General features: G+C 34.1%; 1 protein-coding gene across 3 annotated transcripts in view; it reads left to right on the plus strand.

Annotated features, from left to right (window-relative positions):
• Nucleotides 1–27,189, plus strand: part of LOC143233890 (reversion-inducing cysteine-rich protein with Kazal motifs-like) — a 97,979-nt gene that overhangs the window by 22,743 nt on the left and 48,047 nt on the right. For all 3 annotated transcript variants that reach the window (XM_076470745.1, XM_076470746.1, XM_076470747.1), the window contains exon 3: nucleotides 10,790–10,873. In XM_076470745.1, coding sequence (XP_076326860.1) covers nucleotides 10,790–10,873 — 84 coding nt within the window. The remainder of the gene's footprint in view (nucleotides 1–10,789; nucleotides 10,874–27,189) is intronic.

A 27,189-nucleotide genomic window follows, 5' to 3' on the forward strand; every position in this document is an offset into this window, starting at 1 on the left:
AGGGACGGCTAGCGCAGATATCCCTCGTGTAACTTTGTGTGAAATTCAAAAGCAAAAACAAACAGTCTTCTATCTCTTCTGAAACTGAATATTTTAATAACGGTTTACGATGAGCGAATTAAGTGTATGATAATACACAGATACACTCAGTTGATAGTAAGCTAGCTAGCTTCTTCACACGAGTTTTTCTCTGAATTCATATGATGTCTTCATGAAAATACTGACGTCCGCAGTTAATACTTTGAATTTAAACGGTATGTAATGTTCGAAATCTGTAAACGTTCCTTACTAAATATACGTAGTTTTCCGATTGATAAGCGTTTATCAAATTACTGCCTTCGAGGTTCACTGTATACTAACTGTAGTAAACCAACAATATTAAACTACCTCTTGGCGCGTTGGTTTATAAACTTTTAGGGTGAGGTCCTCGAAAGATCAGTTGGTAACAATATTCAGAGATACGCAAGTGCTTTCGTAAAACATATATTGTTGATTATTACACTCGAGAATCTTCTACAAGTTTATAGAATAGGCGAGACTTTTGCAATACACATTTAACAGCATGAGTCACATGCATTTCTAAATATATATTAAACTGAACAAACATAGACGTTACAATAAATATATAGTAGTAAATCCGTTATGTACCCTATTGATGGCCCTGCATGGCCAGGTGGTTGAGGCGCTCAACTCGTAATGCAAGGATCACGAGTTCGAATTCTCATCGAACAAAACATGCTCGTCCTTTCATCCGTGCGAGCGTTATAATGTTACAGTCAATCCCGCTATTCTTTGGTAAAATAGTAGCCCAAGTGTTGGCGTTTGGTGGTGATGACTAGCTTACACTGCTGAATTAGGAGCGGCTAGCGCAGATAGCCCTCGAGTAGCTTTGCGCGAAATTCCAAACAAACCAAAACCCCATTGATACAACAAAATAACCGACCTAGCTCCTTTTTTATAATTAAGTGTTGACTTCACATCCTGCTGAAGAAAGAACTAATTAAATTTGATCCTCGTTCATTGAAGGTGTTAACCTACATAGGTTATTTTTATATTTAAGTGTTAACTTCACACCTTGATGAAGAACAAAATAATTAATTTCATTCTCATTCATTGGAACTGTAAACCTACTTCACTGCTGTTGCGATAAAACTTGAATCTGAATTCCACTTATCCCTCTCACTGATATAATAGACCTATTATTCTAGGATCTTACTACTAGAATACCAATAGCCTCATAACCGTCATATCAATCACGCAAAAAAGTAGTATATTTCATATCTTTATAGAATACCATATTAAAAACAGGAGATTCAAGAATGTCAAAGACATAAATATTCTTTAATAAAGACAGTTAACAACTTATAGAACATAAAATGGATATTTTGTTCCATAAATAATTAAACTTAACCTTTACGTATCGAAAGCAATTACACAATGTGACAACAGAAAGTAATGTAAGCAAGGCGTAATGAACCACATACTAAACAAGTGTATATCATGGGGTAATTAAACTGGAACAATCTAAGACAAATGCATTCTGTTTGAACAACGTTTCATCCTATCTTAGTAATGTATAAATAGTATTTTACTTAATTATTTTATTTCAAAATATTACATGCGCATAGGAAATATCCTATGTTATTAATTTACATTGTTTGAGAATTTGTGTCCGCGAATTCTTACACAGTTTTGTATTTATCAAGAATAAAACTTGGCAGGCAGACTCGGGGTGGATCAGGGAATATCCTTATCTATATGGTGTAACACCCTACACTTATTTTGGAAACCATTATCAAGGGAATCTAAAACACAACCGAAGTTTCGGTCATCCATGTGTGATGGAAATTCTAAAAGTTGGTTATCAGGGTCGTTGAACGGGACTTCCAGCCCATGTCGGAATCCCGAAAATTCCATGTTTAAAACTGTGTTTATACTTAAAATCTAAAGGGGCCAAACATGGTACAGTTGCTAAGATCTATGGGCTCATGTTCAAACGGAGTTTGTTTTCAAATACCATTCACCCCTAGAGAGTTATAGAAGAAGTTATAGATAATATTGAAGCTTGATCGGTACATTGAGGCTTTTGTGAATAATCAAGGGTATTTGAAAAGACAAATAGGGGCATGTATTTCATACTTACAACAACAAATGTATGGTGACATTTACGTCTTGAAACGACACGATCGTAATAAAACATTGTGTTGGTAATGCCTTTGTGGCATAACGTGCACGTTATGCATATTTAACACGTAAAATATACAGAAAAAATAAATTATAGTACATAGCATTATATGCAATATCATGAGATGTAACAATAAACCTCCCAAAATTCGGACACAGGTTGCATTAAAGTATTTTACCAGGTTCTGGACAAGGGTGGCGCCTGTGACGTCAAGCGCCGAAGACGTCAGGAAATATATCTTTGTACTTTATTTTGACGGTTTTGTTTGTTTGTTTGTTTGGAAATTTCGCACAAAGCTACTCGAGGGCTATCTGTGCTAGCCGTCCCTAATTTAGCAGTGTAAGACTAGAGGGAAGGCAGCTAGTCATCACCACCCACCGCCAACTCTTGGGCTACTCTTTTACCAACGAATAGTGGGATTGACCGTCACATTATACACCCCCACGGCTGGGAGGGCGAGCATGTTTAGCGCGACGCGGGCGCGAACCCGCGACCCTCGGATTACGAGTCTCACGCCTTACGCGCTAGGCCATGCCGGGCCTATTTTGACGGAATCCTTCATAGAAATATGTTGTGGTCAGTGGATAAATAATCAGCGGCAAAGTTCTTATATGGCTTCTATTAAAATAAAACCACTTTCATGAAAATTTTTATACAAGAATCATAAAAAATGTCTTCATACGACGAACTGCCGAGAATATATTTCTACTTATACTGAAGGTAATCCATTCGCTAAGTTCAAAAGTTTACTTACCAAACATACAAATAAGTATATTTCATTGAGTATTCTCGTCACAATCAGACTAATTTAGTGCTGTATAATTAAGACAAAATAGATTCAGAGTTGATTTTGTATTTGCCTAAACAATTTATTCGGTCATAAACGAGACCAGTACTAGTTGTTGCCATGATATAGTAGCTGAGTCACTCCACATGATATTTCTTGATAACACCTTGACCTTGTAACGCTTATCATACGCACTCTTAAACATTGGTGTCAGATTAAATCTAAATTTACGTCATTAGATGTGGATGTTGAAGGAAGCCATTCTCTCGTTCACCTGACTAGAATTACTGATCCTCAGCTTAGTCGTCTCGCCTACCTGACTAGAAGTACTGATCCTCAACTTAGTCATTTCGTTCACCTGACTAGAATCATTGATCTTTATCTTAGTCGTTTACGTTAATATGACGTGTTTTAAGAATATTCAGTTCAACTGAGATTGTGAAGTGCCATTTTTTGTGAGAAAGTAAAGAAAGCTATAAACTGTTTGTTTGTTTTGGTTTGAATTTCGCGCAAAGCTACACGAGAACAATATTCGCTAACCGTCCCTAATTTAGCAGTAAAAGACTAGAGGGAAGGCAGATAGTCATCACCGCTCACCGCCAACTCTTGGGCTACTCTTTTACCAACGAATAGCGGGGTTGACAGTCACATTATAACACCCTAACGGCTGAAAGGGGCGAGCATGTTCGGTGTGATGGGGATTCGAACCCGCGACCCTCAGATTACGAGAGGAATGCCTTAACCACCTGGCCATACCGAGCCTCAAGATTTATAAATAAAATTTATTTACGTGTCTTACTCAATTTCGAGACTTTTCTGTTGTATAATTTTACAATAATTACAACAGTGTATATGCTCTTTCAAAGTTATTAAAATAGACGAATACATCTGCTATAAAAGATATTTTAGTCAGTCTTTTAAACGGAAGTACAGTTTGTATGTTTTTTATTTTAAAATCTAGTTATCCTTGTTTATTACAAATTAAGTTGTATTTTTATTCAGTACTCTATGTACCACATGTTTAGTATTGAGATTGGAAGAAACTATATTACACTACGAAATCTTTCACTTGTCGCAAGGATTTTGATTTAAATACTTGATAATATAATTTAGAAATCAACAGATTCTGAGAAAATGTTATTCGTACACAAAAGCCTTTCTCAAAAGCTATCATCAAAAGTAAAGTTTGTTGTATTTCTAAGGCAAAATCATAACAGCTCAAGCTCTGAATAACGAAGTGCTACTCTACTAATGATCTTCTGACATGTTGCTACAGTCTAGGAGTGTTCTTAAATAACACCAAGTCTTAACGATATCAAACGCTAGTGTTGTATTAACGTTTTTGTCCAATCGTGCTGCGCACTGTATATAAGTGTACACATATGCTTTCCCACATCCTCAACAAATTCGTTTCCGTACTGGTGCAATACATCTGGTACGTGAAATCCGTCCCTAACGCTGATCCTTGACTGATGTCTTTCATGAGATTGATGTTCGGGATGATCATCTTCTTACTGTACTCTTGGGCTTGTATTTCATATGGCAATTGGTCTCGGGAAAGAGCAGAGAGATAAATCCTCTTAAGTTGCAAGATGTAATCTGTTTGTCACCGTATGTGGAATAATTTGAACTATAGTTGGTTTGTGGTATTATCTGTTGAGTCTTACTGTATAACCAAAGCGGATTGATCAAGCTAGATCATCAATATTAAAATTTCACCGTAGGGTGTGTATTGATTGACAAATATAAATTGTACTCGTCTGTCATTGATAGGTTTTCGTTACTGACTAACGTAAAGAGCACTTGTTTGTCATTGTTAGGTTGTTCTTACTGACTAAAATAAAGGGCACTTGTTTGTCATTGTTAGGTTGTTCTTACTGACTAGATGTGGCCTACCGTTAAATTGGCATTTTCTAATGCTCTTGAAAGCATGGTATCTTTCCCAAACTTTGAAAATCTCATTTCGTGACATTCGAAATTACAAGTAAAATATTTTCAAGAATATTTCCAAACAAGCTAACAAAACAGATTAATCATTTTATTAAGTTCTACAAGATCGATTTATAAATGAAAGTGAGCAGATATTCCATGTTACACTTGATTTAGAAACATCTGTAAAACTATTTCCAATTATTAGACAAGTGCGCACGAGCAAAACCTACCACACTTCTGCAATGGCCCGGCATGGCCAGATAGTTAGGGCACTCGACTCGTAATCCGAGGGTCGCGGGTTCGAATCTCCGTCACGCCAAACATGCTCCCCCTTTCGGCCGTGGGTGCGTTATAAGATGGTCAATCCCACTATTCATTGGTAAAAGAGTACTCCAAAAGTTAGTGGTGGGTGGTGGTGACTAGCTGCCTTCCCTCTAGTCTTACACTGCTAAATTAGAGACGGCTAGCGCAGATAGCCCTCGAGTAGCTTTGCGCGAAATTCAAAACAAACAAAACCAAAGTTTCTGCAATACCAACATTATATGTCATCAGAATATTACTGTTTTATATTAACCGAATATTTTTCACTCTCTAAACTTCTAAGAGTAGGTGTGTTTACTAGCATTATATCGTTAATTGATTTGATTTAATTATTTGCACCCGTGTTTAAAATATAGCATTCTGTGACTCAGTAATAAGTTGTACAAGTTGTGACATTAGAATTTGGAACTCGATCTTTGCGATACGAATACTTACAATAACATAAGCATGAAACATATGTAAAATGTTAGAAACATACGCTGATAGGATATATGGTCTTTAAATCCATGTCTCTTAATGATTTCTGTACAACTTACAATATTGTTTACAAAGTTTGATTATCACACAAATTAGCGTGCTTACCACCCATATTACGGGACCTTAACCCTTGCATGATACGGCATAAGTTACAAAGTAATTTGGACCATCGTTAATAATTTTCGAAACAAATAAAGCCATTTTAATTAACTTTACGAACTAAATAAGTTTTTATGAATAAAACCAGGTTATATTATGTGGTTAGAAAAATAATGACGGATTTTTATACTAAAATTTTAGTCATTTATAAGAGTAATAAACTTGTCTTTTTATGACTTCATATACACCACTGAAATACTAAAGTTTTCTTCTGATCATTAGGGCTTTTATTCTTTTCTAAAACTTTATGTCCAATATTTCTGACCCTTACAATTAATGATGGGGAAAAAATGTTGCGCATCATTTTTTGCATGAAATCAAACTTGGGCGTAATGCATCGCAAACAGCTCGCAATATGAACTAAGCATGGGGCAAGGGAATCACCGCTGAACGTATGGTACAGTGTTAGTTCCAAAAGTTTTGTAATGAAGATGTGAGTCTTGAAGATAATAAGGGCAAAGGACATCCTTCTGTTGTAGAAATCTACCAACTGAGAGCGTTAGTGGAAAGAAACCTGCGACAAACTTTTCGATAAATGGCAACAACATTGAGTGTTGGCGGTTCCACGACTTTGGACCATCTCGAGCAAATTGGAAAGATGAACATGCTCAATAAATGGGTTCCACACTAATTCAGTGAAAATTAGAAAAATCGCCGATTTGAACTGTGCTCTATGCTGATTTTGAGCAGCAGAAATGACCATTTCTTGATCAAATTCTCACTAGCGACGAAAAGTTGGCCGTTTACGACAACAGCAAGCGATCTGCGCAATACCTCAACCGTGATAAGGTTCCAAAACACTTCCCAAAGCCAAAGTTACACCAACAGAATATTATATTCGCTGCATGGTGGTCTGCGACGGGTATTATCCATTACAGCTTGCTAAACCAGGACCAGAATATCACTACAGAGGTTTACTGTCAAGAATTGGAAGAAATGCTCAGAAAGTTGTGTGAAAAAATGTCAGCATTAGTCAATCGAATATGACCAATCGTGCTTCACGACTATGCTTGGCCAAACGTTGTTCCAAAAACTCAACAAATTAGGCTACGAAACATTGCCTCAGTCTCCTTACTACCCAATCTATCACTTTTGAATTTTGTTATTCATTAAATTTGAAATTTTAATATATATTTGTATTTTGTTAAAAATATTTTGATATTATCTTTAATAATGTACGGTTCATGACGTTAAAACCGCAGATATTGGCAACGATAGCAGCATTTAGAGCAGTTTAAACACGTCTCAAACGAAACATTCCTCTAAACAACAAACGTATAGCTTAGACTATGTGAGCCTAATCAGAATAGTGGAGATATCATTTGCTTCTGTGTACACAACACAGGAAAACTTAGAAACAACGCCCATTTGTTCACAACCAGCCCGATAGAACGGGAAGAAAAGCCGACAAAGGTTCTTCTTTCTCCTTAACTCTGTTTTTTAGCAATTCCCGTATTCCTTGCACGAAAAACAGAATAACGATACTGCTGTTGTTTTTGTTTTGTTTTTCGTACTTTTTATCTTGATAATGATTCTCCCTGAGTTTTGATTGCGAAGTTTTGTCCGGACCTGGAAAGTATACAAAAAAAACACACACTTTTTTTTTTTTACATTCGCGAACACTTTTTCGCTTTATTTACATCTTTCTTTGGAATGCGTTGTAACTTTCCTCTTATCTGATGCAGAACAACATTCAACTTTCCTGCTTACTAATCCTATGTAGCTTTGCGCGAAATTCAGAACTAACAATAAAATTTCTGCACCATTTTCTTTGAAAGCAAAATGAAACAAACAATTCGTTGATTTGTTTGTTTTGAATTTCACGAAGGATATCCCTAACTTAGCAGTGTAAGACTAGAGGGGAGGAAATTAATTAGTCATCATCACCCACCGCCAACCCTTGAGCTACACTTTTACCAACGAATAGAGGGATTGATCGTCACTTTATAACGCCCTACAGCTTTAAGGGCGAGCATGTTTGGCGTGACTGGAATTCAAACCCTCAAACATCATATTTTGAAAAAATATTTTAGTACAAATTTATTGATATTACGATTATACGATATGAGCCCTAATGTACGTCATTTTAGAAAGAAAGAAACAGCTACGAAAGATTTCTAAGGCTAAACAAACGTAATGAAATTGACTGTCTTAGACGAACGTTTCAAATTAAAAAGTAAAAATAATGTTAAATTACTCGTGCAAATGTATAAAATTATCATATCTATGTGCTAGAAAAGCATATTGTGATAATTTATTTTAATTTACCTGCATATATTTTTATTGGATAACAAATAAACAGTGTATTTGTATAATTTTGAAAAAAAGTATTTAAAATTGCTAAGATTAATTAAAAAGTATGTTTATTCGAATTAATTCAAAACATTACTTTTATAGTGGTTATAATTCCACGCTTGAAAGTTTATATTTAAATAAGTTTACTATTATTTATTTTAGATGAAATGAATAATTATTAGCTTATTTAATCTGTATATCGTTTATTTTCTGTTGTTGTTCTAAACTAAAAACAAACAAACATTTGGGGCCACATTACCAACACCCATATGCTTTCGATTGATTGGACAGTATTTGTTTCTATTTAGTTTGTTTTGTTATTAAGCACCAAGGTACACAATAGGCTGGCTATTTGTGCTATGTTCACGACGCTTATCGAAACCTGGTTTTCAGCGATTCCAAGAATAGTAGAAGAGAAAAGTTTTTAGACGCGGAAAACCATCTTTTATAGCACCACTGTGCGTGCTGATTAGAAACTGTGTCTATCTTTCATAGCACCACTGTGCATGCTGATTAGAAACTGTGTCTATCTTTCATAGCACCACTGTGCGTGCTGATTAGAAACTGTTCTATCTTTCATAGCACCACTGTGCGTGCTTATTAGAAACTGTGTCTATCTTTCATAGCACCATTGTGCGTGCTGATTAGAAACTGTGTCTACTCTATGATTCCATTAACTGACACTCAACTGCAACAGTGAAACAACAAATGCACCTAAAATGTATTATTACCTTTGCACTAATAATAAGCATAGATATCCACTATACTGGTAAGTATCGGAATAGAGCTAACATAAGATTCAAGCAAAGTACAACAATAATAAAGGTCAGTAAGGGTGTTTGTGGCACAAATAAACAACAAATTTGAAACGAATCGTGATGTCTAATAAGTCCATAAACTGAAACAATTAAAAAAATGTGAAAAATGTGTACGTTTATTGATGTTTTTCAATCCTGTAAGTAAACTGTCATCTTAACGTCTTGTTCATCCGACGTTTTCCTCTGAAAACAATATATAATATAAGTATATGTCTAGATAACTGATTACACAACGTTGGGTAAAGTAGTACGAAAATCTTAGCTCAGACAGAGACGAAGAAAATAAGTATTCACATGAAGGGTTTGAGCCCTTATGAGGCTTTCGACCATTTCTTAGTGATATTGGTTTTGAACCCTTTATGATAAATAATGTGACTAACATATAAACCGGCAAAAAGAGATTTGCACTAAAGCATTTACATTACCATAGATATTTTGGCAATAATGTTCGTAAAAAGAAACAAACGACGTTTACTCTCCAGATAAAAGTAATAGAACTTTTTATTTCAACCAACAGTTTACGGTTCTGACTTCATCAAAGGTTGTAGTTCGAGGTTTTTTACTCTTTAACCCTGATGGAGACCCAGTGGTGAACCTTTTGAAATAACCATTTTTATTATTATCTTGAACGTAAAGGTCGTTTTTCATTAACTATATTGCCAAAATGTATAATCCCTGAAATGTAGACCACAAAATCTGAAACACAATATTGTCACAGATACTTAGTTTTTGTAAACTAAAAAAGGAACACAATCTACCATTTATTAACTTTCAAGAAGCTACGGGTGTCTTTCGTGATATGCACTAGAACATGTAATATTACCTAAAAATACCATACACATTTTGTAAAAGAGCATGCTTTGCATGAGAATCAAATGAATACATTTCATACATAATATAAGATTTAAGTAAGTGTATATGTCTTTATGTGTTTTCAGATAAGATAAATAACCACTGTTATTAGATAACTACTTTTAGAAAACGTAAATAAGGCTTCTTGCAAAATGGGTTTCATAGTTTATTTGTTTGTTTTTGTATTTCACGCAAAGCTACACGCGGGTTATCTGCACTAGCCGTCTCTAATTTAGCAGTATGAGATTAAAGGGAAGGCAGCTAGTCATTATCATCCACCGCCCACTCTTGGTCTACTCTTTTACCAATGAATAGTGAGATTGACCGAACATTATAACGCTCCCACAGCTGAAAGGACGAGCATGTTTGGTATGACGGATTTTCGAATCCTCGACCCTCACATTACAAGTCGAGTACCTTAACCACCTGGCCATGAGGGGCCAGGGTTTCAGAGAAATAGAATTTTTTTAGAAATCTGTGATAAATCTACAAAACTTGATGTCAGAACACCCGGTCTAATTAATAATACAGAAACTTTGCAACTCTGAAATACTACAATATTGCCTGAGTTGAGCGCAAATATGCAAAAAATTCATACTAAGACACAGTTAACAATTTTATGGTAAATCTGTATAGTATAATTCTAAAATACTCTGTCCAGCTTGAGGAATAAAGAAAGTACAATGTAGAAGTAAAAAAAAACCTTTCCATTTGTTTTATCTTCTGGCTCTTTTGAAAAAATCTTTTTTTTTCCCATTTATGAGTAAATATTTATTTTACCTGTAACTTATATTTTCCCCGCTGGTACAGCTGAAATCAGCGGCTCAATTCCCCCGCTTTCACTCAACAGATAGCCCTATGTGGCTTTGCTATAAGAAAACACATGCATAAAACAGACTCGCACATTACGATTATTTTAAATTATTATTTCTGACTTTCAACAACTTATGTTTCTGTTTATAGATGTCGCTTGTGGATATATCAACTGACGAAGAAAGAAGACAAGATTACCTCACTAACCTCAACCGTTTATGCTCAAAGCTTTTAGTAAGTTTTATTTTTCATCTTATGTAGGTGTAAATTAATTAATCAAATTGCTTATAGTAAAGTTTCCTATTAATTTACCCAATACAAATATTTATGGATTTTTTTTTTCTTTTGTAATGTGGCAATGTACGATGTAAATAGATTTGTAAACATATTTTCAGAAACCTCATATATAATGAGACTAACAGTATTAGAAAAAATACGTTGTACATGAGTTCACTCGATTTGGAAAGAAACCTGATCACCAGAGCGGTTTCGGAAGGTCTTTTATGGGAATGGATCGGGAATAGCGGGAAGTGTGAAAGTATTTTGAATGATCATTAGTGACGTCATGGTATCCACGGCAGCCAGCACTGACATGTTTACGTGTCAACTTAGTAGTATTCTTTATATCTGTTTGTATTGGCTTTGCTGAGGTTTTCAGCATAAAATGTTTACATCCAAAATGACCTCAGCGTAACATCAATGCTTTATATCCTACTTACGTTACAGGTTACACATAAATGACCATGCACGAAACTACGTAACAAATATACACAGAAAGGTTAAGTGTAGATTTTCAGATTTATCTTTTAAGTGCAAATAAAAATAAAATGTGGAAACAAAGTTGGATAGGAATAAAATGAAAATAATTGTTACATGTATAAAAAACGTTTGCCAGTGAAAGTTGTTTCTAACGGTATCTCGGCTTCTTGATCTAAGTTACATTTATTAAATTTCATTTTTTGTTAGATTATTTAGCAAAAATAATTACACCGGCTAACCATTTGTTTTTCTTCTCTAAATTTTGTCTCCCTGCTGGTACAGTGATAAGTCTTCAAACTTACAACTTTTGGGTACGATTCCCCTCGGTGGACACAGAAGATAGCCCGATATGGCTTTGCTATAAGAAATACACACACAAAACAACTATTGCGTAGTTTTCTTTTTTCTGATTTGTTTTTCTTTTCATTTTTTTAATTATTTGATAACACCGGTTAACACATAACACAACTGTTATTCTTCCTGTTTTTTCTTCAAAATATTAACTAACTCGAGGATTTTTGTTATCTATTATTAGTAATATTCTAAAGTTAAAATATGTCTATGCTTTATTTATTATTATTTTGCTATTATGATATGTCTGTATTTATTATGGTCCACAGTGACTGTGCAGATGTTTGTTGATTTAACATAATTATTTTTTTTTCCATCTACCTAATGATATCTGTTGCCAAACTGAAGGTACTGTCATATCACTGACACATTTAGTCACCAGTCACAATTATAATGTTATATTAAAATTTAACTTTCGTTTCCAAGATTTATAATTCTTTTTATGCATTAGTGCAAAGTTTGTTTATACTTGTAAAATCCGCAAAATCCATAATCATTGCATCATGAAACACATTATCGACCATAGTGTTTTGTTTTAGATATAACAAATTACTACAACAGTAACAAATGCGTTTTATTAGCCCTCTCCCCGGTAAGTAAGCGGTTAGACTGAGGGAGTATAATGTTAAAATTCGGGTTTCGACATCTGCTGTGGGCAGAGCATGGATAGTCAACTCTTTGTCTTTGTGTTTAGTAACAAACAAAGCAATTTAGTAGATAAACTTTTATTTCGTGTGTTGTATACACGTTAAAACTATCTTTGGTGATAAGTGTATGATATGTCAATCAAGTCAGTATTTCTAAGTGTGATACATTCAGCAGTTGTCCAATAACCGTAGGTATAGTGGTGTTTGTTTTTTAACAACTACACTATTTGATTTCTCTATACGCTACGTACGATGCCATGACGTACAAAGTGTAACGTAAAACAATAATGGTTGAGCGTTTTAATTAATACAGGGCCGAAATTCATGTTGGCGAGAAACCCACTTGAAGTAAAAATGAATTCTAAAACTGCTGATTATTAAAACTTTAACTGAACTAAAGTACATAACAACGTTTCGACCTTCTTAGATTGTCTTCAAGTGATGATAACCTAAGGTCGGAATGGTGTTCTGTACTTTATATTAATTCAAGCTTCATCATCACCTGTCGTTCTGTACTTTATTTTAGTTAAAGTTTTAATACTCACAGCAGCCGTTTTTAGAATGCAGTGCTGAAATGTTTAATATTGGTGCTACAATAGGTCCTTATTGGAGATATAATAAAAAATCAAGAATGCCTAATGTCGCTTTTCAGTAGCAAAAGAATATGTAAATGCGAATAAAGTTTAGAAAAACACTATTATATAAAGTGAGTAAAATGACTATAACATGGAAATATGGATGTACTACATGTATTCCTCTACAGCACACAAGTAACTGAACTGAACCAGAGTACAATGACGTGTCGATAGCGTCTGATTGGTTGTATAACTGTGAATGTCTGTCATCAAACCAATCAGACAGTACACATCAGTATTGAACCTATAAAAGTGCTGGCTTTCGTAATTTTCTACCGCTACTGGGTGCCGGTCTTCGGTTCTTTTTCGTGTTGTTTTCTTTCAAGTTGCACCATCACATTCCCAATTCAAGTGCGGGGTGAAGAGAAAGCTATTTTCTGAGCACCCCCGGTTATCTCTGTTTCCAAGCAAAGGAGACAGAGATATTCAAACCGAAATACCTGTCAGTTTTTATGTTTATGTTCTCTGTTTCCAAGCAATGGGGACAGAGATATTCAAACCGAAATACCTGTCAATCTTTTGTTTATTGTCCACCCCAAGTTATATTTGTCCCCAGGCTTTTGTTGCGAGGTCAAATAATTTCAAACCGAAATAGCTGACATGCATTTTCTTTCCTTATTCCAAGCAATGGTTTGGTGAATACATGTGTGGCTCCTAGCACAGAAACTCCACATGAGAACCGTATAGAATTCAAATAAATACAACCTTTGAACAGTAAATTTCAAGCAAATACCTTTGATCAATAGAATTCAAATAAATACAATTTTTGAACAGTGTGAAGTAAAGTACGATGTGCTTTTTAAAAAATGGTTTGATGGTTAGAGAGATTAACTGGAAATCCGTGAGCCGTCTCTGGTAACCTTAGCTATAAGCAAACAATAATTTCTTTAACACGTTCTGTAGGCACTTGGAGCTTATAAAAGAAAAACAACGTTTTCATTTGAAAGGGAAGAAAATCAACAAAAACTGAACCAGATAACCTCACTGTAGAAACTTTGTTAAAAGAAAATACAAAAACTTTTAATAGAAAATGTATCTTGTTAATCGCTATGATATAGCCTTAAAACTTGTGTAGAATAAGATGGCTGACATCATCAGTTAATACTGCTGTTCACGTTAAGCTACCCTTAAACACTACGGGTGATATTTTAAACCCACAATTTAAGATGCCTGAATGAAAAATGATTTTAATGAAGAGTTAGTTACACGGGAAGAGCTGAAAATCATTTAAACTGATGAATTTGCGCCGTGAACCTCAAAGCACATCCTAATTATAAATCTCTGTTGAAAAATTATTGATAGTGAACGTTTGGAATAATAAATTCAAAAATATGAAAGAATATTCCGTTGAGAAAATTCTGAAAAATGTATATATATATATATGTTACTAGTGGAGGTCTTAATGATATAATTAATACAGCGGTAGAGTCAGATAATTAATTAGAACGTACTGTTAATACAGTTTCAGTTGAAAATCTAAAGAGTGTCATTATTTATAGTGTACATTTGTAAGTATGGAAAGTATTATCAATTAAAACAAATAATTTGAATTCTACACGGCTGTCATAATGATGTTTTGGAATCGAATATCTGAAAATAAAGTTAACTGGAAGGAAGAAAGTTAGAATATATTGGTATTCAGAGATGGACTCTTTGTCTTGGAGCTCTCACAAAGATATGTGCACTATCCGCCCTTAATTTTGAACCGAAAGGATAGAAAAAGGGTAGCTAGTAAACAGCACCTAACGGCAACTATTGAATTCGCTAATATAATAGTGGCATTTAACTGTCACTCTTATAACGCACCCACGTCCCCAATTTGTGGAGTGTGATTTTGCAGCAATGATTCCGGATTCACTGTCCTGCACGCTAACAGCTTCACCACACCCAACCAATCTACACATGGAACTGAAGTCGTTATTTGTAAAAACACGTTCCAATATTTGATTACTTGTTATTATACAATAATGTGCAGTTAGTTGCTCTTGGCTATGATAGAGGAGAGAAGAGGGATAGTTTTATTAAAAAAAAAAAAACACTTCTCGATCAAACTTTCATGGTTCGTTTCTTGAATAAGGAAGGTATAAATGTACTTTACACTTTTTTTCTGTTTACTCCTACCTTATAATCTAATAGTTTTTGTTTATTTGTTTTTGAATTTCGCGCAAAGCTACACGAGGACAATATGCGCTAACCGTCCCTAATTTAGCAGTAAAAGATTAGAGGGAAGGCAGATAGTCATCACCACCCACCGCCAACTCTTGGGCTACTCTTTTACCAACGAATAGCGGGATTGACAGTCATATTATAACACCCTAACGGCTGAAAGGGCGACCATGTGTAGTGTTACGGGGATTTGAACCCGTGACCCTCGGATTACGAACCGAGTTTTTTAACCACCTAGCCATGCTGAGCCTAATCTAACAAAACTTGATATATCGTGCTTAGATATATCAGAGCTTAATTAACTATGGGATGTGCAACACGACCATAAATACTTACCCCTAAACCCATTATCAACTCGCTAGGCACTTAGATCTCGAAAATAATAATAAATAACTGTCATTGGGACATTCTCCTCTAACTCGTTATAGCCACACGGTTTATATCATTTGTTTGACCTGTGATCGTATTTCGTGTGCCAATCATATATTTCATGCCTGACTTCTCTGGTTATAACTTATTTTGCTGGCGACTTGTCCGAAACATACTTTTTTTTATTGTTGGTTCTGTCGTAGGCACTAATATGGATGAAAAATCGTTGTTTCGATTGTTACAAAGACCAGACACGGCTAAAATTCACGCTCTCGAGCGATAACATGACCTATTTAATATATTTCAAGAATTTAATTACAACTTTAAAGAGAAAAAAATATATTTTTATTTGTGACTTATCTTCATAAAAAGATAGTTTCATCACAATAAAACCATGTCGTAGATATTCAAAAAATGGATATTAAGGATTAGAGATGGTTGTATCTGAATATGAAATTCATGTTGATTGGTGGTGGTGGGTAGTGTATCGGGAGTTCATTGTGACTGTCTCAGAATAACAATAATTGAAATAAAAAATGTTTGTTTGTTGCTGTTTTGTTTCGTGAATTACTAGTGGAAATCCTGGCGGGAAAATCTTTATGATCCCAATATATTTTGCCCATCTTGCAAAGTAAAAGAGTAACAACGTTAAAAAAACAAACATCAGTCCTTCAGTCAAGTGTGCGAATCTCTGTGGGCAACTACACTAATTCTAGTCGTTGACAAAACTATAACTATCTGTTTGATATAACCTGTAAAGGGCGTGTGTCGATGATATTGCGTGTAACTGTTGTGGAGACTCCAGTCTTTCCGTTAATCTTACGCTACGTAGAACAGTATTAAAATGAAATACGTTCTGTTAATCACATAAAATCACAAATTCTTATTACTTTTGTTTTATTTTTGACACATAAAACATACATGTAAATAGTTATAAAATCATTTTGCCTGTTATATCTGTTTTTATATAATATTATAAACTAATTTATTTTCGAACATTCGTGCTCAGAATCCACATTGCACTTGTAATGTGCCACCGATTATTATATCACATTTTACTTTTTTCGACAGCTGCTGTCCGTTTTCTAACAGCTAGAGAGGTCTATCAGTTAATTCTCTTATCCTAAACCTTTCCAGATAATGCTTTCTCTTCTGTTTTTTAGACAGGCCCCTACAGGGAGCGAAAAATGAGAGGACCCTCAGAAAAGGGACGCGACACCTTGTCTGTTATCTCTAGATAGAATCTCACGCTTGTAGAATTTCTAACATCAGCCTCACTGCTCGTGTCATTTGTCACTATGCGTTATATCCTCGACATCAGGACTCCATCACGTACCCGTCGAAATTGACAGATTGGGAACGTTTGCTTACTTAACCGAAATAAAGAGACATGTTTTGAGATATTTCAGAATCACATGAAAACTTTGCTAAACTGAACAAACAGAAATATATACTTGGACTAACGACAGGATAAATAAATAGAAGCTGACATTTGGAAACTTCTAAATTTAAATAAAATGTCAAGGATTATTTTAAGGTGTTGTGAAGAACCTAAAAATAAGATATTCTATAAATAAAGCAAATACAGTGTGTGTTAGAAGCAAATGTCTGTCATTTGTTACGTCAGGCTTGAACGACAATGCTTGTAAGAAATGAAGGACAGACTTTGTTTTCGTAAAGAAGTTCGCAAATGTTCATATAAACTTAATTAACATTTGGTCCGTATAATAATTCAACGAGGTCTGCACTCATAAGGACCATCTTAAGAAAGGCAAAATAAAAATATTAGTATTATGCATATATATGTATATATAATATTAGAAACACCAAATATTTTAACTTAATTTTACATTAGTAGAAAGGTAAGAGTTAAAAGTATCATTATCAAAATAATGAGCTCAGCGTAGCTTAGGGCACTCGACTCGTAATATGAGGGTCGGTGGTGCGAATCCCTGTCCCACCAAACATGCTCACCCTTTCAGTCGTGGGTGGAGGCGTTATAGGTATCAGTCAATCCCCTATTTGTCGATAAAAGAGTAGCCCAAGAGTTGATGGTGGGTGGCGATGATTAGCTGCCTTCTCTCTAGTCTTACACTGCTAAATTAGGGACGGCTAGCACAGATAGCTCTCGTGCAGATTTGCGCAAAATTTAAAACAAACAAACTTAAAAGAATTGTAAATGACAAATGAATAAAATATCGAATTATGAAAAATAAAACTAATATTTCGTTTTCTTACTGAAATTTGCTGATGAGCCGAAGGAGAAGGCCCCAACGCCATGTTTTCCACGAATAACTTCTCGACATCTACTTTTCATGTCAGAAATCTGTGTGCCTCAAGTCATGTTAGAAGTATGTTTGCCTCAAGTCGATACTGACTGTGAGTTGGTATAATGTAGTATAGTAAACCGTCTATAGCAGTAGTTCTACAACCGTAATTTAACCATTTTTACTTTAAACGTTCCATACAGTTAGTTTTAAACATTACATATCAAGAAGGTAATTATGATACATTGCTTTAATTACAATGTTATATTTGGAACAGCCGAGAACATGTTAATTCAGAAAAATCATTAGATCGGTTAAAGGCAGCTGTTTGTTAATACACGTTATTCGAAATTTGTAGATTTTATTCTTACCCTGAATATTTTATTTATTTTTCTAATCTTTAGACTTCGTACTGTTAGAAGTAGTTCATTAATTTTTATAATACATTTATACTTCTAAACTAAACTTTCTAAACTCCAAAACTTTTTCATATCACTTAAACAATAAAAAAGAAATTATGAAATAGGATTTCACAAGAAAGCAATAAGTTTATGGCATTGTTTTTATATGAACGAAAGTATTTTAATGTTAGGCTAAATTACACATCAAATACTAATGTTTACATTTCGCCTCCATCTGTCTCTTCTTTTCTTTTCCTTATTCCCCTTACATCGAAGACTTAAGAGCGAACAAGTCACCCCTTATGTCTGTTGTCACTTGCAAATAACAGATAATTCATCTCTTTTGAGAGACATGCTGTCCCTTTTGACATAATTCCATTCATCTTTCCTTCAAGGACATGAACAATTCGGAATATAACTTTAAAAAAAATATTTTTCAACCTATTGGTCTCCAAAACATACTTCTTCTTGTTCTGTTTAGTACGTCTTGATTAGCTGTTATGTTAATTTATTGCAAATTATTGTTTGAAAAAAGTATTTTTTACATTTATTTCGCAAAATTTTGTAACGAAGGTTGAAGAGAATAGACAGCTAGATATTTGAAATTTTAATGTTATTGGTGGTTCAACTTCGTTTGAATATACTGAAATTAATGCCAATCTGACCCAGCTTTATTCTTCTGAGGTTATTGTTAGTTTTATTGAGTTTGTTCATTCTGAGTTTATTGTCAGCCTGACTAAGTTTAATTCTTCTTGAGTTAGTTAATGTTGTTTCTATTCCAAATGAACACAAACAGAAGCCTTTAGAGTGTTATAAATGTATTATTATATATAATCTTTCGCGTATTTGCCTTCACCAGTTTTATTAAAATGTATAAATGTATTATTAAAATGTATTCATACTCGTAGATCAAAGGGAAAAGTTACCTCTGTTATTGACTACTTTCTTTACATTCGTGTGTAATGTATTATTTGCAACAACATTCGACTTTAAAAATGTATATAATTGACAAAATATCACTTTCTAAACCCCGAATACATTTTAAAGTTTCAAATGTAAGTAGGTTCTTGAACATAGACTACTGTCAGTGCATTTACCTGCTTTAACATGTTATTTATCAAACGTAAGATATAATTTTTTCCATAAGTAGATCCTAGACTAATCATCAAAATATAAACCGTTTCCTCTTTATGCATAGTATACTTTTTTTGAAATGCCATTGTCCTATAGGGGGCATTTTACACACTTAACTTTAAAAAGCATCAAAACTTCACTACAATAACTGCAAAAATATTGGTCACCATTCTTGTGTTATTATACTACTTACAAGAATTACTGTCCTCGAAGATATTACATAAGTTTGCTTAATAATTCAGTCGTTAACTTTATTATACTTTATTGCGATATACATATGACGCGTGCGCAAGAAACTTGACTATAATATACAGAGATAGTAAAGGGAACTAACTACTTATAGGTTGAAACATTGTTAGGCCTGAAACAAGTTTATTGTGTAATGTTCAGACTATAATTTATTTCAATTTTGAGATTTTCTGCCAAGCTGGGTTACATAGAGTCGTTTAGCCAGATGGATCATGTTAACAGCGAATTATATTTGACACATTAATTTCAATAAGCTTTGTTATTCAAGCACAGAAGCATCAAGTGTTTCTATAGTGTTAGTTGTAATGTGCACTTTACTATTCATAAGTGCTGGTTCCATAACAGCTAGGTATATGTAATGAAAAAAAAACTGATAATTCATTTAAACAAGTTCGAAACCATCAATAAACAACCCATAATCCTTACTTGTTACCTTACAACCACAGTATAGTAGGGTTGGGACTGTGGCATTAATACTTTGTGTTTTGTATAATTTCAAACACGTTTTAATTTTTGTATAGTTTGTAAACTACGTTAACTAAGAACAAATACCTTCAAATATTCAATCTTCTCTTGTCTTTGAAGAATGTTAGAAGAAATTTAATGAAACAAAGAATTAATTTTCGTTGGAAGCCCAACTTATCTTAAATTTATATTACTTTTTTGGTCCATGGGATTTATTATAATGAAGTTTTAAATAAGTAGCGTTCCATCTGCGGTCTACTTCGATTTTCAGTTTTACGTTTTGCTGTTTTTATGGGAGTTTTTTTCCCCACTTTTTACCACTACTTCGCCCCCTGTAGATGGATCTTCACCAAATTTGGTATGAAGGTTTGTTGGGTTCTTCAGAAATACATGCAACTTTACGGTTTTACATGTTGTATTTTTCAGTTTTTATGGGCGTTATTTTTTGTTTGTTTTTTACAATTACATATAAGGAAGCATCTTTTTATGGCCTAAAATAACCTTCCATTAATCATAAATTTAGATACCTTTCATCCAGAGGACGGGTACCCCAGCTAGTATGGAAATAGTTCATATTTCTTCTTTTTTATATTATCCTTAAGCAGTTCAGTGATAAGCTTGAAGGTTTACAACTCTCACAATAAGAGTTTGTTTCCAACGACTTAATTCAAGTTGCAGGTAAAAAGAATCTGTCAACTTATGAGAATGCCCAGGGTATAAGTCCGAACAGCTGTCAGTCTTCGATACCCCCGGAAGGTACGGTATAACATTACGCTTAAAAAACTTACTTTCCATATAGATTTACCGATGTTTTATTGCGATCAAAACAGTTAAGTTTTTGTCTTGGATATATTTATATCCAAAGGTTTAGAAACGTTGTGTGGATCTTTGATGTAGTATTACTCTCCAGTACTGTCCTTTACTTTGACCAACGTCTAGAAGAAACAAAAAAGAAAGATTTGTTAATTTTATATCTCGGAAATAAAGCACTGTAATTGAGAAAATTACCCTTTACCCCTTTATGTAACAAGCTACTCTTGCGAACAATGCACATGTTATGTATATATAAAAACATATAAAACGTTTATAGATAATGATTTTTGATTATTTGCAACTTCTTAAAATTTTAGAAAACCGAAGTGTTTCATTCGTTTATGCTATTGTGCTGAATAGTAAAATAACAAGGTTTAAATTTTGATTTATGTGAAATTAACACAAAAGGCACTGTTTGAGTTAACGGTTACCCTCTAGCGACAAAAGTTGACATAGTGACTGAAACTAAATATAGTTTTTAATATATCTAAACCTAAACATAGATATAAAAATCGTTATTGGTTGCCGTCTAATGACTAAAGCTAAATGTCGTTTTCGAAATATTTTAATTAAAAAATAATATCGTTATTGTTCTTACAGTTTCTACTTGTGTGTCTTTTTTGTGTGTTAGAGAGAAAACAAACGACTTCTCTACTGGAAGTTTTTCCTGTCTGTTTTAAAGATACAAATTTCTGTGTAAACTGTTCCCAAAATTTCTTAATGTTTTTCACGCTTGAAATAGTTATAATTCATGTAGTCTCAGAAGGTACTGTCACATGGCAGCGTAAAAAAAAAATACCAGTAAGGAAAAGAATTGGCATTTCTTGGCAGAAAAGCAAGACCTCCGCAAACCAACTCTGGCTTAAAAACTTTATACATTATTATTTGATAGGTTATTTAAATATAGCATTCACGATGAATACACTGGAATGGGTGACAACTGAGTGTTGTAGAAAATAAAACACTAGTGTAAAGGACGACGTTTCAAAAATCTTCCATCGAAACATCGTCCACTGTTTTTTCTACAAAAGACATTTGTTGCCTGTTCGACTGTGTTCGTCAGAGATATTGTCTGAACATTGTCGTATTTTGCTCCTTACGTCAATACTATTGCTTGCAGCTTCAAAATATTTAATATCGTTTCTTATAATTTTAGCCCCTCGCTAGTAGAACAGTAAGTCACAATATTGCGAACCCACAGCTGAAAAGACTAGCATGTTTGGTGTGACGAGTATTCAAACCCGCAACCCTCGGATTACGAGTCGAGTGCCTTAACCACCTGGCCATGCCGGGCTCAAGATGTGGCCGTCATATAATGGCAATAGTCAGCGACGAAACATTGCGATAATTTTTAAATGGGTTAAGTTGGATTTTGTTTTAAATACCAGCGTGATCAAGTACTCTGACTACATAGATTAAACTGTAGAGATATTAGTGACTTGTACGATATTTTAGCATAGTTATAAATCACATTTAAAATAAATAAAAAATGTTAGATTCAAGAAGTACGTCTGGTGATATGAGGAAAATTAAAAACTCTAACGATGGTAACTGAAACCAGAAATATCTTGTTTAATTATTTTAAATTTCTCGCTGTTATTCAGTGTACCTTGTCACTATAAAACATTGCTACTCTTTTCAAACGATTTTGTAATTATCGTAAATTATTTATTTATCAATTTTAGTTAAGATTAAACCATGGGTTTGTTTGGTGTTGATTGTTCAATAAATTGAATTATGTTGATATTTAGTTGATATTTGTAATGTATGATATAAAAATAAAAACAAAAGGGAATTCTCAGTAACCTTAGTATCAGCAGATAGCCCAATGTGGCTTTGCTATAAGAAAACACACACACACTTAGTATTTAATTCTTTTAAGTGCTATTAGAGTGCATTAATCTATGAGATCTTGGCCTTGCATGGCCAGGTGGTTAAGGTACTCGATTCGTAATCTGAAGGTCGCAGGCTCCAATCCCTGTTACATCAAACATGCTCGCCCTTTCAGCTGTTTGGTCGTTAAAATGTGATGGTCAATCTCTCTATTCGTTGGTGAAAGTGTAGCTCAAGAGTTAGCGGTGGGTGATGACTTCTTTCTAGTCTTACACTGCTACACTAGGGACAGTTAGCGCAGATGGCCCACGTGTAGCGTTGCGCGAAATTCAAAACGAACCAAACCAATTATTTAATCTCCGTATGTGCAAGTTTTAAAAAATTTTTACGTAATACGATTTGTGAGAAGTTTCTAATGTGAATGTTTTGCATTTATCAAGATGGCTTCACCTTAAAGTTTACCCAAGTCATTCGTTTTCTTTTTTCTTTTGACGTAAATAATGCACAATTTTATATGTGCTCGTTAAGCGCAGAGATAAAGAGAAATAAACTATAAATGATGTGTTGACATAGCACTCAATATGTCGGGCGTTCAAATCTGTTTCATGGTTTACTCGTTTATTTATTTCATATTTGAGCCAGAAGTACTGGCATGACATATTATCCGATTCTTTAGTGTAATTTCTTTCATTTCATTTTCAAATCCCATCAATGATTTCAGGAACTTATTTTTCACACAATGTTTCTACATATTTTCAAGACAGACACACTTATATTAAGAGAGATGTGATTAAGTCAAACTTACCTTACTGGTTTTTTTTTATTGATAAGATCTAAAATATAAAAACGGAATGTTATTTAAATAATAACGTCTATTGAGCATGAATAGTTTTATTAATATATTCGTTCAGTCTTTGTATCACCACTGACATTTTCGGGAAATAAAATAAACACATATACATGTATCCATAAATGTTAAAAATTTTGTTTCTGAATCTCATCAGTCAGTTGAGGGATTTAATATTCATTGATATAAACACCTCATAACAACACTTATCAAGAGACAGGCCTGCACACAGAATGTTTAAAAAGGAACTACTAATTTCTGAGATTAAAAACCAATACATATTGTGCCAAGCACAATCGGTATGCAAAAGGATGCTAATGCCACGGGGGATCTGGGAAAATGCCCCCCAAACGTTTATGAAAAGTAGGTGCTACGAGAGTAATCTGGAAGAAACTTTGCATGAAATGTACCTTAAAGAATTTCATCACTGTTATTAACATAAACACCACAAACATCCGATGAAATGTCGATATATCAACACTCTGTTGCAACACTGCATGGGGAGCTGGAATTAAATTAACACAAATATATGTGTTATAAATGTGTTATATTATAGCAAAGTGATGCATTACCTTCATATAAAATAGTTATTAAGCAGCCGCTCTACAGTTATGTAAGCATAATTCTTTTATATCACAAAAAATAGTTGCTTCGACTAAGGCCCCTCGAGGCCCGGCATGGCCAAGCGCGTTAAGGCGTGCGACTCGTCATCCGAGGGTCGCGGGTTCGCATCCCCGTCGCGCCAAACATGCTCGCCCTTTTAGCCGTGGGGGCGTTATAATGTTACGGTCAATCCCACTATTCGTTGGTAAAAGAGTAGCCCAAGAGTTGGCGGTGGGTGGTGATGACTAGCTGCCTTCCCTCTAGTCTTACACTGCAAAATTAGGGACGGCTAGCACAGATAGCCCTCGAGTAGCTTTGTGCGAAATTCAAAAACAAACAAACATAAGGCCCCTCGAATACCCCTGCGTATGTACGTGACAGTGTATGCTTTATTATAAGACACTTAAATATACACATTATTTCTTTCTGTATTTTATACGCCAATCAAGGTGTGATCATGCCAAATAACGTAGGCAAGAGAGGCTTAAAAAGAACAGAAAAGACAAATGAAATAAAAAATGTTGTGAGGTCTAATGAAAATAATACTGTTAGGTCCTCTAGAACTGAACGTGAAAGAATATCGAATAAAATAGAATTAGAAAAAGACTAATTCTATTCAGTTAGCAAGACTAACTGAACGAAGGTATAGACAAGAGAAGCAAAGACGAAATGAGACTGAACAAGAAAAGCAGCGAGGCTTATTAATCAGAGGCAAGACAGTGGAGGAAGAGTCAAAATGAGACTGAACAAGAAAGGCAGCGAGGCTTATTAATCAGAGGCAAGACAGTGGAGGAAGAGTCAAAATGAGACTGAACAAGAAAGGCAGCGAGGCTTATTAATCAGAGGCTAGACAGTGGAGGAAGAGTCAAAATGAGACTGAACAAGAAAAGCAGCGAGGCTTATTAATCAGAGGCTAGACAGTGGAGGAAGAGTCAAAATGAGACTGAACAAGAAAAGCAGCGAGGCTTATTAATCAGAGGCTAGACAGTGGAGGAAGAGTCAAAATGAGACTGAACAAGAAAAGCAGCGAGGCTTATTAATCAGAGGCTAGACAGTGGAGGAAGAGTCTAAATGAGACTGAACAAAAAAGAGCAGTAAAGTTTGATGATCAATTAGGATTGTTTCGGGGGCGTTATTTTTTTTTTTTAAATACATAGGTTTCATAGCTCTAGTCATAGATAAATATAGATCAGTCAGTGGGGATGGCTACTAAAATCTAGGCAGGTTTCTCCGTACATGGCCACATACTCCAATAAAGATTTAGCCACAAATAAAACGAAACAGTGACCCTTATTTATAAAATCAATAAATAAATCATACAAATTATGTTATCATACAAAAATGTTAAATTTATAAATCTCTCACCTTCTTTCGCTCTGTTAGTACGTTGACCTTGAAGTTACTTGGAAGACAAGAGTGGTTATAAGGGATACACTAAGTTAATCTACGAGTAATTGTGTATCATACTTTTATGATATAGATTTTCCACCATTTTCGCTCACGGAAAGTTTCTAAGCTTCATGAATCTTGATTGAAGAGAGAAATTAGTGCAAAAAACATTCGTTAAACAATCTACCTTCTCTCACAGTTTATTTCGAACAAATCCTAGTAAGTTTCGAAAGATGTTATATATATAGCCGTGTCATGAAAGTCCCGTGTTTCTGAATTTTTGCCATAACAGCAATTATTGAATATGTACACCCGATGACGATTCTTCTTTACCACGAACAGACGCAGAATAGAAACACGGTGTTGAAACACATTAAATAGCTGTCTATAAAAGGAAATCGTTTTTCCAAACTATCGCTATTTTGGCACTTTGAAAGGCCGCTATCCTGATTTCACAAAGGAAACGTTATGTATTAATTAAGGTGTACTGAATCAAATTCTGTTACTTAAACAATTCTAAAATAAGTTACAACAATTCTAAAATAGGTTACAACATTGTTGACAGTTTATGTATTCTAGATCTTTGTTTGTTAAGTTGTACGTAAGAATGTAGATAGTTACATATTATAATTTATCTCGAACAAGTCTCCGATTTATTACGTTACGTATTATGATTTCAAATAACCAAAATTTTTAATTTTAATTTAGAAGTTAATTGAATTTCAATATGTATCAAATTTATGATATTTTCCAACAAGATTGATAAGCACAGTTTTTTTTCTTAACAACAATAGCATTTATTACAAATAATGATTTATATACAAAAGTTTTACAGACAACACTGAGTCTTATGTCTGGTCTGGAACTTAATATTTTATCCTCGGTTCACGACGAAAGAATTAAATCTGTGTTGATACAGGAGTACACTTTACTTGACAGGAAGCTAACTAGCTTTTTCCGCTCAAATTATACGATGTCTTCGTAGAAATAGTAATGTCCGAAGCTAATTCAATGAAGTTAAATGGTTTGTATTGTTCGAAATATATAAATGTTCGTGGACAAGTATATGCACTTTTCCGATTAATAAGCGTTAATCACAATTATAGCTTAAGGGATTTATAGCATAACAACCCTAGCAAACCAACAACATTAAACTGTCTCCCCGCTGTGGGATGATAACTTTTTATAAGCTTGAGGGAATATTTTCTATAAATATCAGCTAAAGCGACAATACTGGTATTTTACATACATCGTACATTGTTGATTCTTATGTTCAAGAATCTTTTATAAATTTAAAGAACAGGCGGGATTTGCGCAATACACAATTAATAATATAAGTTACATGCATTTCTAAATATACGTTAAAGTAAAACAAGCATAGATATTGAATATATAATATTAAATCCATTACAAAATGAAAATCCGCTGATGTTTCATAAAGCTAGATCTATGAAAGTATAGGTCGAATATAAATATATATTAAGTAGTCGGAAACTTCTGTATAAGAAGAGTTTAACCTAGAACAAATAATATATTTTATTTAGTCATCACAGCTAAAGAAAATCGTCATTGTATAAAAATAGAACTCGGTTGTAACTAAATATTTAGATAATAAATAAAAA

This window comes from Tachypleus tridentatus, chromosome 12 (assembly GCF_004210375.1).
Source record: "Tachypleus tridentatus isolate NWPU-2018 chromosome 12, ASM421037v1, whole genome shotgun sequence".
NCBI lineage: Eukaryota > Metazoa > Arthropoda > Merostomata > Xiphosura > Limulidae > Tachypleus > Tachypleus tridentatus.